Raw genomic sequence first — 14,404 nt, 5'->3', positions numbered from 1 at the left:
GAACCTCCCTTATTCTTTCCCCCTCGGGAAGATCTCCTCTCACAAGGTCCAGTCCTCTGTCCACAAGTGCACCAGTGGAAGTTAGTGACCTGGCTACTGAAGAGGGTATATTAAAAGCTAAGGATTTTTCAGAGAGGTTCATTTCCACCCTCCTTAACAGCTGGAAAAAGGAAACACGCCAGATTTTTAAGAAGGTCTGGCTATGAGTGGTGTGTAGGAAGCTCATTCTCGGTACAGAGCCCCACTACAGTGTTGGAATTCTTGCAGTGCGGGGCAGACAAGAGCTTATCTATAAGTACCCTCAGAGGTCAAGCGTCAGCACTCAGTGTTTATTTAGAAAAGCAACTGGCTACCAACCCGTGGGTAGTCAGATTCTTTAGGGCTCTGAATAGACAGAGACCAGTCCAAGGTCTGCCCTGTCCCAGGTGGGACCTATCTTTAGTTTAACGGGAGCCCCCTTTGATTCTTTAGAAGGATGTTTACTAAAGGAGCTTACTTTGAAAACAGTATTTTTGGTAGCAGTGACAACTGCCAGGAGGGTCAGCGAGATTGAGGCCCTATCAATTGGACCCCCTTTTTGCGTTGTTTTCCCAGATCGCATAGTTTTTAAAACTGATCCGGCTTTTTTTTTGCCTAAAGTGGCACCTGGCTTTCATAGAAGCCAGGAGGTAGTCTTACCCTCATTTTGTCCCAACCCTTCAGGGGAAGAGGAATTTAAAATGTCATTATTTGGATGTAAGATGTATCCTACAGTACCTAGAGCTGACCAAAACATTAAGAAAGTCAGACTCTTTATTTGTTTTGTTTTCCGGGGACAGAAAAGGGTGCAAGGCGTCCCAACATAGTATTGCCAGATGGCTCAGAGTAGCCATGGAGCAGGCTTATTCAGTTGCAGGGAAAGAAATCCCAATGGGTATTAAGGCACACTCTACCAGAGCTATGGCAGCCTCTCTGGCAGAAAGAGCAGGAGCAACGCCAAAACAGATATGCAGGGCAGCAACATGGTCCAGCTACTCCACTTTTGTAAAGCACTACAGAGTGGACCTGGTGTTGGCAGGGGAGCAGGCCTTTGGGTGAAAGAGTGGGACTACAGCTTGCAAAACCTAACTGCTCGTTTATCCTCTCATAGTGGTTGTCCTGAAAGACGAATAGGGAAAATTTGAGTTGCGTTTACTGGTAACGTCTTTTCCAGTAGTCTTTCAGGACAGCCCTAGTTACCCACCCGAAATTTTGAGGGGGGGGTTCTTATAAAAGACCAGAACGCAGCATAATGGTATGTGACAGTATGTTATTAATGTGTTCTTGTGTCTCCCCAGCTGGCTGGAGGTGATCTTGATATAAACTGAGGTCTGGCAGGGGAAGTGAGAATTTTAGGGGCTGGCACAGTGTTTCCTGAGGAAGAGGAGACTATCTCTCATAGTGGCTGTCCTGAAAGAATACTGGAAAAGACGTTACCGGTAAGCGTAACTCAAATTATTATTTTTTTTTTCCCCTGACATGTTGATGTTGTTTTTCACATGAATGTTATAAGTCGCACTAGTAAATCTGGATAAAACAAAAACAGTGCCTGTCTTTATTTCAGGCTGCAAAGCAACAACATGTGGTTATTTTAAAGGGGGGGGGGGGGGGGGGTTAATTCTTTTCCATACCCACTGTATTAACACACCTTATTTATGAACCCTAGACATAGCGAGCATTTAAAGTGGCTGTAAACCTCAGACCTGTAATATAAACAATACATATCCTACATGCATATGGCTGCCAAGGGATAGTCTTTCAAGCCTCTCTACTAAGGGTAGGGGGGCCCCAGTTTTAAATGGGGGTGGGGGGGTGGGAAGACGCACCATGAAGATTATATACCTAATGGTCCCCTAATTTGTCTCATACAGACACTGTCCTGAATGAGGACCAGGCCCCAAAGATAGATTTATATGGGCTCACCTTGTATCCAATTGGCCTAGCTTGTTGGGTTCCATCCGTGTCTTATACCGCCAAGGTACTGACGGGATACATTCCAACACTGCCAGTCCTCTTCTTTATATGCCCCTCTAACGGGGATGTCCTTGCTGGTCTCTGTACATCGCATGATGCCGTCCCACTTTGGCATGCAAGCAACGCAGATCCACACAAGGACATCGTGCACATGTGCAGTAAGGCACCATATCCGAATACCCAATGAGTTTGTCGCCCACTATGGAGCCTTATGCTGCACAATTCACACTGCCACCTAGCGGGGAGCGTCTGGCAGCACATGCCCCCACCTAAACACACTACGAAAAGGACAACACTCTTCCATCAGTCTGATGGGATTCATTTGTCCATGCCGAACGTATCTGAATATAATAAAAAACATTTACTCAGTAAAAAAAAAGTCCATTCAGATTTGAAAATTTAACATGGGTTTAAATAAAGAGCCTTTTAAACTTGTGTAAAAACTTCATGAATTGTGGCAGTGATTGAGAACTGTAATTTTACATCTTAAACTCATCACTTATCTCTGTATCCCTCCCTTCTTCTTCAATAATTGTACTAAAAACCACTGAGCAAAAGTTAATCTCCATTGAATATTTACACCTATTTTATTCTGAAAGCTCCACAACAAACCTGTATGAAGATGAACTATGGATTCTCCGGCTTTCATTTTCTGTAACTGGGAAAGCCGCTTCTGGCCTGCAAAGGTGAGTAGCGGGTTAAAGTGTAATGCCCCATACTCGCTATCAGATTTTCTTCATTTTTTTTTATTTTTTTTCCCCCTTCAGGTTTACCAAAACCTTATAGAACAAGGGCCTGCCTGATTGCATACAAATTGAAACGCCTAAGGTTTGACCTCATATCATATGGTTTTGGTAAATCCTGAAGGAAAAACTCAGCAGAAAAAAAGATAGTGTATATGGTTGGGGCTAAACACCTGTTTTGCTTTTTTCTTCATGGCTGATTTGTGTACATTTTGCAATAAAACACTCAAGGAAACCCCGGTAGCAAAATAAAAATCTGGTTGGCCGCACTTCCAAAATCACCTTTTTATTATACAAATCTTCACTAAAAAAAAAACAATGACATAAACGCCGCATAGGAGGAAAAAAAAAAATCTTTGTTTCACACTGAAACCGCTAGAATTTTTTTTCAGTTTTTCTCTAGGCTGCATTTATACCATTGCGATTTTGTTGCATATTTGTATAATAAAGGTGATTTCGGAAGTGCAGCCAACTGGATTATTCCCCCCCCCCCCTTTTTTTTTTTTTTTTTTTTTTTTTTCTCCTCTCTCTCTTAAATGAAGACAACTGTGAACTGGTCCAGCACCTGATTAATGTTGGCAGTGTATTTAGCGAACTTGCCTGGATCTTCCTTTTTGTCTTAAAACCAACTCCTTAATATGCTTTTACTAAAAGGTTTTTACAAACCACTTAGTTACAAGACATACAGTACAGAGTACTACAGATATGCATACATTAACCGCTAGCCGACCAGCCGTACTGCGGCAATGTGGCTCGGCTGCACGAATCGCCGTTGTTACGTCGGTAACAAACACCCATGTATAAAGAATATGTATTGCCTCAAAAGGTATTCTAAAGAACGGTAGGGGTGGGTGTCATCATCCTAATTGAAATAATGGAGAGAGTCCATCAATCACCACAGGTGTTACATGGTCTTTTATGGCCTTATCCATGTCAACCCGTCCCTTTCTCTTCATAAACCACCATGCCCGGCAGTCTCCATCACCGCCGGGCACCCGCAATCGCTCGGGGCACACGGAGAACCGGGAGCTCTGTGTGTAAACACAGTTTCCGGTTCTCTGAAGAGTGAACTGACAGATCGTCTGTTCATACAGAGTATGAGCAGCGATCTGTTAGTTTTCCTACACAATCCCATCTCTCCTTCAGTTAGAACACTTCCTAGGACACACATTAACCACTTTACTACCCCCTAGTGTTAACCCCTTCACTGCCAGTGAAATTTTTACAGTGACAATGCAATTTTTTGTATTGTGTGTAGTACCTCTGCGCTCGACCCTATGGGTGTACTGTAAGGGGAAGATGGGCTACTGCTGCAAGCACTGATGAAGGGAAAAACTCTAACCCTAATAGAAATAAGTAGAATGTGTAATAGTGCTGCGCTGAAAGGGGAAAAAACAAGGGGGAGAGGGGAAAACCAAGGGGGAGAACGGGGAAAGTAAATGGTCGGGGGTGAATTAGATAATCAGAAGCAATAATACATCAAAAAATAGCTAGTCATAAACACGCTATATAATCCCTATAGTAGATAAATAATATTGAAATCAAATGACAATTATTGAATATTGTGGATCAAAGTGTCACAGTGCTACAGATATAATAAAATAGCAAGTGTTAAAAATAAAAGTAAAAAGTGCTAAAAATGAAGTGCAAAAACTCAAATAAAGTGACTGGTGCAAATATGTATATCATGAACAACTGAAATAATCACACTCGGCAATAAATCCGTAAAGCACTCCGTATAAATAAATAAAGTGCTAACTCCGTAAAGCAAAGTGCTAAGTGCCAAATAAGTCCAAGCAATATATCACATAGATGAATAAACTGGGAGTGAAAGCAGTGCATCTATTGCTGTCGTGATATTCAGGCAAAAAACAGATCCATGTTTTATGCTGTGCAAAACATACAGGCAATCCAGTGGCACACTCCTTCTTTCCCCCTTCGTGGGATAAATGGATGGGTGTCCCCTTACCTTACTGCTGTAAGGTTACAGCGCATAACATATGTTGGTCACTATGTAGTTCCCTCTCACTCTTAAACCGGATGGGTTTGTTGTATGTGTATTATTATTATTATTATTATTATTATTATATAATTTTTTTTAACCAACCCCCCCCTCCCGACGAGCTCGTGCACAAAAGTGAACGCATACGCGAGTAGTGCCCACATATGAAAATGGCGGTCAAACGACACATGTGAGTTAATAATTCTAGCCCTAGACCTCCTCTGTAACGCAAAACATGCAACCTGTAGAATTTTTTTTAAATGTTGCTTATGGAGATTTTTGAGGGTAAAAGTTTGACACCATTCCACGAGTGGGCGCAATTTTGAAGCATGACATGTTGGGTATCAATTTACTCGGCGTAACATTATCTTTCACAATATAAAAAAAAAACTGGGCTAATTTTACTGCTGTCTTATTTATTTATTTATTTATTTTTTTATTAAAAAAAAGTGATTTTTTTTTTTTTTTCCAAAAAAAGTGCGCTTGTAAGACCGCTGGGCAAATACGGTGTGAAAAAAGTATTGCAATGACCGCCATTTTATTCTCTAGGGTGTTAGAAAACAAAATATAATGTTTGGGGGTTCTAAGTAATTTTCTAGCAAAAAAAAACTGTTTTAAACATGTAATCACCAAATCTGAAAAAGAGGCCTGGTCCTTAATTGGTTAAAGTGACGCAGTGCCGAATCGTAAAAAGTGGTCTGGTCTTTGGCCAGCCAAATGGTACGGGGCTTAAGTGGTTAACACATGCTATAATTTCCTAGCAAGTGAACAATGACAATAGTCTGCCATAGGAATACCCTAAAGTATTTTGGCTTTTGTTATAGTTGATCCACAATTTACTTGGCTAACAAGATTACCAACATTAAGCAATCGCAAGAAAACTGGTTCTTGATTCGCCCGCTCTCACTTTAGTGTTTACTTGTGATGGAGTCCACACTTGGTCTGGAAACATAGGCATGGCTGCTCATTCTTCGATTCATCCTGCATCTTTTTTTATTTTTTTCCCACCAAACTCATCTCTCTAGTTCCCTCCATTTCCTGCCAAATTTCCTATTTAACAAGTATTTTCAAATAAGCTAAACAGATTTTGAAATTTTTGAAATAAAGGAATCCCAGCTACTGACTAAAAGACAACCCTTTAACTAAAAGGGACATTAATTGTACATCGCAACTTAATTCTTAGAGCATTAGGTTATACCCCATCCATAGGTGATGAGACGCTAGCAAATCTTGACTCAGCCCGGCATAACCCCTCTCACTCCCAGCATTGTCTCAGTGTTTTGCTATTTAGAAATTAGGTGAGGGGGCGCTATACCCAAGTGAATAATACTAAGGCCCCATGCACACGAGACGCTGTTAAACACACGTTCAGAGGCAGTTGAACACTTTTTTTTTCAACTGCCCCTGAACTCCTTCAATGTTATCCTATGTGTCCAGGTACAGTCTCATTTTTTTTATCTTAACGAAACGCTTCTTGGCGCAAATGCGGTAAAACTCTGCTAAATCACAGTAAAAATTGCGACAAAATGGGCGTTTCTAAACGCGTTCAGCAGAGTCTGCACCGGCGTCTTGTGTGCATGGGGCCTTACACCTATGGTATTCAGTAAATAAATAAAGCTTATACGTACAAAATCAATGTGCTCCAAAATAAAGTGCATGAATAACATTAAGTACATTCAACATTTTAAAGTACATCACAAAAAGTTAATTGCGCTCTTCTGGACATATATCCTTGGTTCTTCAATGAGAAATATCAGTAAACCATCACTATTTATTCACACCTCGCTGTGCTTTATTGGAAAGCCACAGGCTTCCTGATGACATCATTTGACGAAACCTACGTTGAGGCGTAGTTTCCAGTTGCCTCACTTCTGGGACCCAAGCAGTTAGTAGTTGGAACGTACACCGACTCCAGGGCTTGACCGGAGTGGTGGTGATCCAGTTGCAAACAAGCAAACCTTTCTAGTACCAGAGAGGGCACTTTATATGTAAGCAGCCTGTGCACATGTTTTTTTATATAGTTTAATTCCGTTTAATTAAACTATATAGTTTTGTTTTTGGATTTATGTTGGCATGGCGGAGTGGAGGCGTACAGTTCTGGATCCATGTTAATTGTGTCAAATATGTGACGAGCTATAAGGATATTCAACACCCAAGCAATTATTGACCTTTTTAGTTAGAGGTCATGGCAGTCTGTTGAGTCGCTTTCCAATAGAGCACATCGGGTGTGAATGAATATTGGTGGCGATTGGTTTATTTCACCTTTTAAAGAATCAAGGATGAACATCTAGAAGAGCACAATTAACTTTTTGTAATGCACTTTAAATGTTGACTGTATTGTTATTCATGCACTTTATTTTGGACAGTGACTTCGTATGTTTTAGCTTTATTGAATACCATAGGTGTTAGTATTCACGTGAATATAACGCCCCCTCACTTAATTTCTAAATTGTTTAGTGTTTTATACACATTTGGGGACGGCAGCTTTGTCAGATTTTGTTTATTTTACATTTCAAAACACTTTGGCATGGGGTTTAATGTTTGTTTTTGCTTGCGTCCGGAGGTGGTGAACATGCATCTCTCTGGTGTGGGAGTTTTTCCTTTGGTGCCATCCAAAAAGATTGCTTCCTGCTGCTGAGCCTTTGTGCTCTGGAAAAGCAACATTTATCCAGATCTGTTGGTACAGACTTCTGTTTCCAGAGACTGTGCCTGGACCCTTGGGAGAAACGTAAATTGCTTGTAAGCTGCTGTGTACATTGGACCCCCGCAGAATATGCTCACCTTGGCAGGCAGTTATATCTTATGAGTTAGCTGGCAGGTGCTATACAGGTTCAGGACCATGGTCTGCTACAGCCCGGTCAAGTCCCTGAAGACCCTGCAGGTTGTGCCTGACTGGAGAGGTGATGACTGAGCTGTTTGCATATTTGCAGCAATTTCCATAAATGTATTGCCTCAGTTTAGGGGTCCTTATTGCTGAGTTCCCATCCTTGAACTGTGGGAAGCTAGGGCACAGTTGAGGGCTCCCCATTGCGACTGGGAGCAGAGTAGTGCAGTTGCTATGATGTGGTCTAGTGGATCAGTAGGTGCTGGACATGTGCATGCTGCCCACCCAATGGCAAGAGAGGGCCTCTGGTGTTTCTGCATGCGCATGCAGGAGCAGCCCACCCATCCTTTCATGCAGATGCAGCCCACCCATCTGTATTACTATGCAGATGTGACCGTGTTGGCAAATTGCACAAGTGTAGGCGCCGTCTTGGTTGTGTCCCTTTTCTTCCTGGGATGTACTGCATTCAACCTCTTCAGCTCTGCATTGTGCTACACGGGCTGCATCAGGACCTTAGAATGTAAAGTGGTGGTACTGTGAGCAGTGCGCCTCTTTTTGGCACAGCTAGCAAGATTGTCCCCAGTACCAATGTGTTGGTGATAGTCTTCCTTCCACAAAGTCCATTATAGGGAAACAGACCGCTGTGTCTCTGATTCACCAGGTTTCTGACCCTCTACTTCAAGAGCTACTTCCTCTGGCCCAAGGAGGAACTTCCTTTTCTCTTTCTGCTGTACTGGAATGACTGGCAGGAAATATTTAAATGTGGTGTGTGGGTTTTTTTTTTCCTTTTCTTTCCCCACCCCCCCCCCCCCCCCATCCGTTGTGAACTCCCACCTTTTTTAAGGTTGGATGAGTAAGAATAAAAGGGTGAAGGGTCAGAGCAAGTAGACTCCTGTGAGGCAGAAGAGTTCTTCCAGGAGGACACTCCAGCTTCAAACATCTCCCAAATTTAAGGGACCATGGTGAGTTTTCTCATAGGTGATCTGTAAGAACTTTCATTACCAAAACTCGTTTGGCCTAAGGTGACAAGGTTAAGGTCTTAGAAGGCTGCCAAGCCAGCCAAATTATTTTCTCTACATCCTCATACTGAAGATGAATTATAAAAGGACTGGCCTGACCTAGACAAGGATTTTGTGCCCCATATGCAGTTTGTGAAACAAATCTGCTTCTGTAAGAAGTGGTATGTCCAGGCTGTGGACCCCGTAATGTCTTATATGAAGTTACACGGTCAGATTTGGTGACTCACCCTAATGAAGGGGAATCTCCAGAGGACTTGTATTGCATCTGTCATTCCACAAGACCATGTGTGGATCCACATACCAGAAGGACAATATCGCAAAAAAAATTTGCAGTTTCCCAAAAGGTTGGTATACAGTGCTCAATGAGCCTATCTGGCTGTTGATCTCATATCTACAAAGTGGATAGAGGACATCTTCACCCGCTCATACAAGTCTGTGCTTCTTTGTCTATGTATGTGTTACATTTTAAATTAATTAATAACGTAGTTTGCAGTGTTTTGTGAAGGTTTTGATTTGACTGTTTGTCTTTTTGCTACATATATTTTAATAGCATACTGTCAGGGGTCACTGTATACCAACCTTTTGGGAATTCTGCCCAATTTTTTGCGATGTCTTATATGAGTAAGACACTAAAAAGCTCCAGTGAATGATGTACAAGTGTTTAAGGACCCTGCAGGCAAAAAATAAAAATAATGAAGTCCCTTTTTAAGTTCGTCTTCGTCTTCGTCTTCGTCTCTCATGACAGGGAGCATATGCCCTTTAAAGTTAAATATCTGGTAACACATTGGATACAGTTAGTAGGCAGTCAGTTAGCACCCGAAGTTGTGGCTGTCCACTGGTCTGGAAAACAATAATGATGATGGACAGCAACCTATAAGGCAGGGGTAGAGTCCTGAATTCCTTATTGGTTCTGGGGTCCTGATCATTAGAAGGTACTTGGATGCTGATCAACATCCTGGAGCTCAGAAGGATTCAGCTTGCCTTCCAACACTGGACACCGCTGCTTTTGAGGGCTGCCAGTCAGGGTTCAATCCAACAATGCCATGGCATTGGTGTGCACCAGTCATCAAGGTGGTACCAGACAGTCAGGCCAGTCTCAGAAGCAGAGCTTATTTTGTATTGGGCACAACTTCGTGTTTTGTATAGAAAGAGAGAGAAAAGAGGTTCTCCCAAGAGAGCGGATTAGGACACTATTTGTTAAATTAATAATTTTTATTGTAAAAGAAAACCAACAATGACAATTTAATGAAACCGTTAATTAGACCTAATTTGTACCTCCATGGATAATTAAAAGACAACGTTGTCGCATTTAAAATGGGGGGGGGGGGGCGGATGCAGCTGCATGCACACTCACACACACTCTCATACGCTCAAATTGATCATCAAAGATTGTCAAAAATTTTAAACAGGAACACCGAATACTGCCGTTTTATTATCAACACGTATAGCAACAAATGCTAGTGCCAAGGAATTATTAAATCATCCAGAGGAGTGTACTCCTGTTTAAAATTCATTTTTGGCAATCTTTGATCAATTTGAGTGTGGTGCCCCATTTTAATGTGACAACGTTCTCTCTCTCATGCAAAGTGGAATTCTTAAGCATGCCCTTGTGACACTATGTTTAACCTGGTTTGTGTTTCCCACGTCTTATACGCCTACCTTGCATAAATCTGAAGTTAGAAAGGAAAATAAGGGCCTCAAACTCACCTGAGAGGAAAGGTGCTCAGACCTGGTCACGCTCTTGGCAGACTCTCCGTGGGCCGTCCCAAATCATCCAGACCTTCTTTCTCAAGGGCTCATGGTCTATCCTGCTTCACAGCTGTTGAAGCCCAGGTCCCAAAGGATAGGGGATTTCAGAATCCTTGATTTTTCACCTTGCTTAAGGCCAGACAGTTATCACCACACATGGAAAGCATACTTGGTTTGGTGTAAAGCGGGGAAGGTTGAACCCAGAATTTACTCAGCGGGATTGGTTTTATCTTTTCTTCAGTCAGTCTTGAATAAGTTCTTGTCCCTGAGCACAATTAAAGGTATCTGAACTCATGGCCTTATCCGGTATGAAATGTTTCTTGTACTTCACAGGCTTGTTTTGCCAACTTGAACCTCTATTCTGCCCAAGTTGGTTTCGGCATTTCACAGAAATCGGGACATAATGTTGTCTTCCTTTTTGTCTGACCTACAGAGGAATGATCCTCCTCCTGTTGGTGCTTCGAGGCTTTTCGGAATCAGATCTAGGTTGTAACCTGGTCTGCTATGGGCACATTTGGCAGGTTTTACCAGGTGGGTGTTCAGGCCTTGAAAGGAATGTCCCTCCCGGCAACTCTTTAGGGGCCTTGACAGTCCTATTTTCTTCTGAAGAAGTTTCGTTGTTGGGCCTGTTGGCCTTTGTTTGCTGTTTCATGGGATTGCTTTTGGATATCTTAATTGCCTAAGAATTAATTCTGCTGTGTCTTGTGATCTACAATTTAGGAAACTGATCTTAAAGTTACATAGTTGGTAAAGTTGAGTAAAGACATTAGTTCAGCCTGTGTGTTTGTATTTATGTCCCTACCATGTCCCATATTTCTATATATTGCATTTGCTTAGATTTACATCTATATCTATATCCTTCTTTTTTTTTTTTTTTTTTTTTTAATTAGCAACACCAATTGCTGACACCGCCAGTTGTGGAAGGGAGTTCCACATCCTTACCACTCTAACAATTAAGAAACCCCTATGCAGTTTTAGGTTAAACCACTTTTCTTCAGACTTCATTGACTTGCCACGTGTCATCTTTAGTAACCTGAGACTAGCTTTCTCCCTATGCTAGAATCCACATTTTAGATATTTGCATTTTGCAATCATATCTCTTGATCCTGCTGTTCTCTACAGTATCTCCACCTTCTGCTCATGTTCCCAATTCAGCAAGGGATTTTGCAGCCATTAACCACTTTCAGACCGGACCATTTTGCTGGTAAATGACCAGAGGTCTTTTTACACTTTGGCACTGCGCTGCTTTAACTGGTAATTGCGCGGTCATGCAATGTTGTACCCAAACAAAATTTGCGTCCTTTTCTTCCCACAAATAGAGCTTTCTTTTGATGGTATTTGATTGCCTCTGCGATTTTTATTTTTTGCGATATAAACGTAAAAAGACCGCAAATTTTGAAAAAAAGATATTTTCTACTTTTTGTTATTAGAAAAATCCAATAAACTCAATTTTAGTCATACATTTAGGCCAAAATGTATTCAGCCACATGTCTTTGGTAAAAAAAAAGTCAATAATTGTATATTTATTGGTTTGCGCAAAAGTTGTCACATCTACAAACTAAGGTACGTTTTCTGGAATTTACGCAGCTTTTAGTTTACGACTGTCTATCTCATTTCTTGAGGTGCTAAAATGACAGGGCAGTACAAAACCCCCCCAAATGACCCCATTTTGGAAAGTAGACCCCCTAAGGAAATTGATAAGAGGCATGTTGAGCCCATTGAATATTTTATTTTTTTGCCTCAAGCGATTGAATAATGACAAAAAAAAAATTTTTTTTTTTTTTTTTACACAAAGTTGTCACTAAATGATATATTGCTCACACATGCTATGGGCGTATGTGAAATGACACCCCAAAATAAATTCTGCTGCTTCTCCTGAGTACGGGGATACCACATATGTGGGACTTTTTGGGAGCCTAGCCGCGTACGGGGCCCCGAAAACCAAGCACCGCCTTCAGGCTTTCTAAGGGCGTAAATTTTTGATTTCACGCCTCACTACCTATTACAGTTTTGAAGGCCATAAAATGCCAAGATGGCACAAAACCCCCACAAATGACCCCATTTTAGAAAGTAGACACCCCAAGCTATTTGCTGAGAGGCATGTTGAGTCCATGGAATATTTTATATTTTGCCACAAGTTGCGGGAAAATTACAAACTTTTTTTTTTTTTCACAAAGTTGTCACTAAATGATATATTGCTCACGCATGCCATGGGCATATGTGAAATGACACCCCAAAATAAATTCTGCTGCTTCTCCTGAGTACGGGGATACCACATATGTGGGACTTTTTGGGAGCCTAGCCGCGTACGGGGCCCCAAAAACCAAGCACCGCCTTCAGGCTTTCTAAGGGCGTTACAGTTTTGAAGGCCATAAAATGCCAAGATGGCACAAACCCCCCCCCCCAAATGACCCCATTTTAGAAAGTAGACACCCCTAAATTTAGGGGTACACTAGTGAGACTAGGTAATAAATGGCGGGTGCCCTGAAACTATAAAAAAATAACTAACCAACCAGCGTCACCTGTAACAGTTATATGGTGATCACTGGTGAAAGGGTTAACTAGGGGGCAATCAGGGGGCTTTATGCGGTAGTATATGGGGGTCCCTGGCGCTATAAAAAGCTGCGGCGAACCTAAATACCTACCTGCCTAACTAGCGTCACCTGTGACACTAATACAGCGATCAGAAAAACGATCGCTTATTAGGCTGGGTTCACACTGGAGCGATGCGGGAACGCCACGAATGCGCGGCGGGTTCCCGCATCGCATGCCTCCCGGCGGCAGTTCACACTGCCCTATGCGAACTGCTGGGAGTGTCAGTGAAATGTTAATGACACCCCCAGATCAGTTCGCATATCGCAGTGCGATCTGCAAACTTGGATCGCATGGTGTGAACACCCATGCGATCCGATTCTGCTGCGGACCAAAAAAAGGGTCCCGTGCGAGTTTGCGGCGGGTGCGGCGGGTGCGACACGAATTCAGCCATACTATCTGTATAGCTGAACTCGAATCGCACAGAGATCGGATGTGATTTGCACTGCAGTGCGGTGCGAATCACATTCGTTCTCATAAACCGCTGCAATGTGAACCCAGCCTTAGTGACACTGGCGACGGGGGGTGATCACGGGGTTAAACCTTTATTGGGGGGGTTAGGGGGGTACCTTAGAACTAAAGGGGGCTAACCCTAACTGCCCTAACAGTTATTAGTCACAAATGACACCTGCCGGGTGATCAGGGGGTTAAACCTTTATTAGGTAATAAATGGCGGGTGCCCTGAAACTATAAAAAAATAACTAACCAACCAGCGTCACCTGTAACAGTTATATGGTGATCACTGGTGAAAGGGTTAACTAGGGGGCAATCAGGGGGCTTTATGCGGTAGTATATGGGGGTCCCTAGCGCTATAAAAAGCTGCGGCGAACCTAAATACCTACCTGCCTAACTAGCGTCACCTGTGACACTAATACGGCGATCAGAAAAATGATCGCTTATTAGGCTGGGTTCACACTGGAGCGATGCGGAAACGCCGCGAATCCGCGGCGGGTTCCCGCATCGCATGCCTCCCGGCGGCAGTTCACACTGCCCTATGCGAACTGCTGGGAGTGTCAGTGAAATGTTACTGACACCCCCAGATCAGTTCGCATATCGCAGTGCGATCTGCAAACTCGGATCGCATGGTGTGAACACCCATGCGATCCGATTCTGCTGCGGGCCAAAAAAAGGGTCCCGTGCGAATTTGCGGCGGGTGCGGCGGGTGTGGCGGGTGCGGCGGGTGCGGCGAATGGCTGAACTCGAATCGCACAGAGATCGGATGTGATTTGCACTGCAGTGCGGTGCGAATCACATTCGTTCTCATAAACCGCTGCAATGTGAACCCAGCCTTAGTGACACTGGCGACGGGGGGTGATCACGGGGTTAAACCTTTATTGGGGGGGTTAGGGGGGTACATTAGAACTAAAGGGGGCTAACCCTAACTGCCCTAACAGTTATTACAGTCACAAATGACACCAATGCAAAAAAAAAAAAAAAAAAAAAAAAAAAAAATGACATTGGTGTCACTGTGACTGGGGGGCAG

General features: G+C 42.8%; 1 protein-coding gene across 8 annotated transcripts in view; it reads left to right on the top strand.

Moving 5' to 3' along the window:
• Positions 1-14,404, top strand: part of PWWP3A (PWWP domain containing 3A, DNA repair factor) — a 107,759-nt gene that overhangs the window by 12,329 nt on the left and 81,026 nt on the right. For 4 of the 8 annotated variants that reach the window (XM_077476017.1, XM_077476014.1, XM_077476015.1 and 1 more), the window contains one exon: positions 2,592-2,678. The exons of 3 other annotated variants lie outside the window; for them this stretch is intronic. In XM_077476017.1, the coding sequence (XP_077332143.1) occupies positions 2,622-2,678 (57 nt within the window). In that variant the 5' untranslated portion in view covers positions 2,592-2,621. Of the gene's footprint in view, positions 1-1,417; positions 1,458-2,591; positions 2,679-14,404 lie in introns of those variants that run through there. One more of the 8 variants, XM_077476016.1, reaches the window with a different exon arrangement.

The sequence above is a fragment of the Lithobates pipiens genome, unplaced genomic scaffold (assembly GCF_037356315.1).
Source record: "Lithobates pipiens isolate NorthernLeopardFrog02 unplaced genomic scaffold, aLitPip1_a1.2 Scaffold_13, whole genome shotgun sequence".
NCBI lineage: Eukaryota > Metazoa > Chordata > Amphibia > Anura > Ranidae > Lithobates > Lithobates pipiens.
This window is presented reverse-complemented; position numbering and strand designations above follow the sequence as displayed.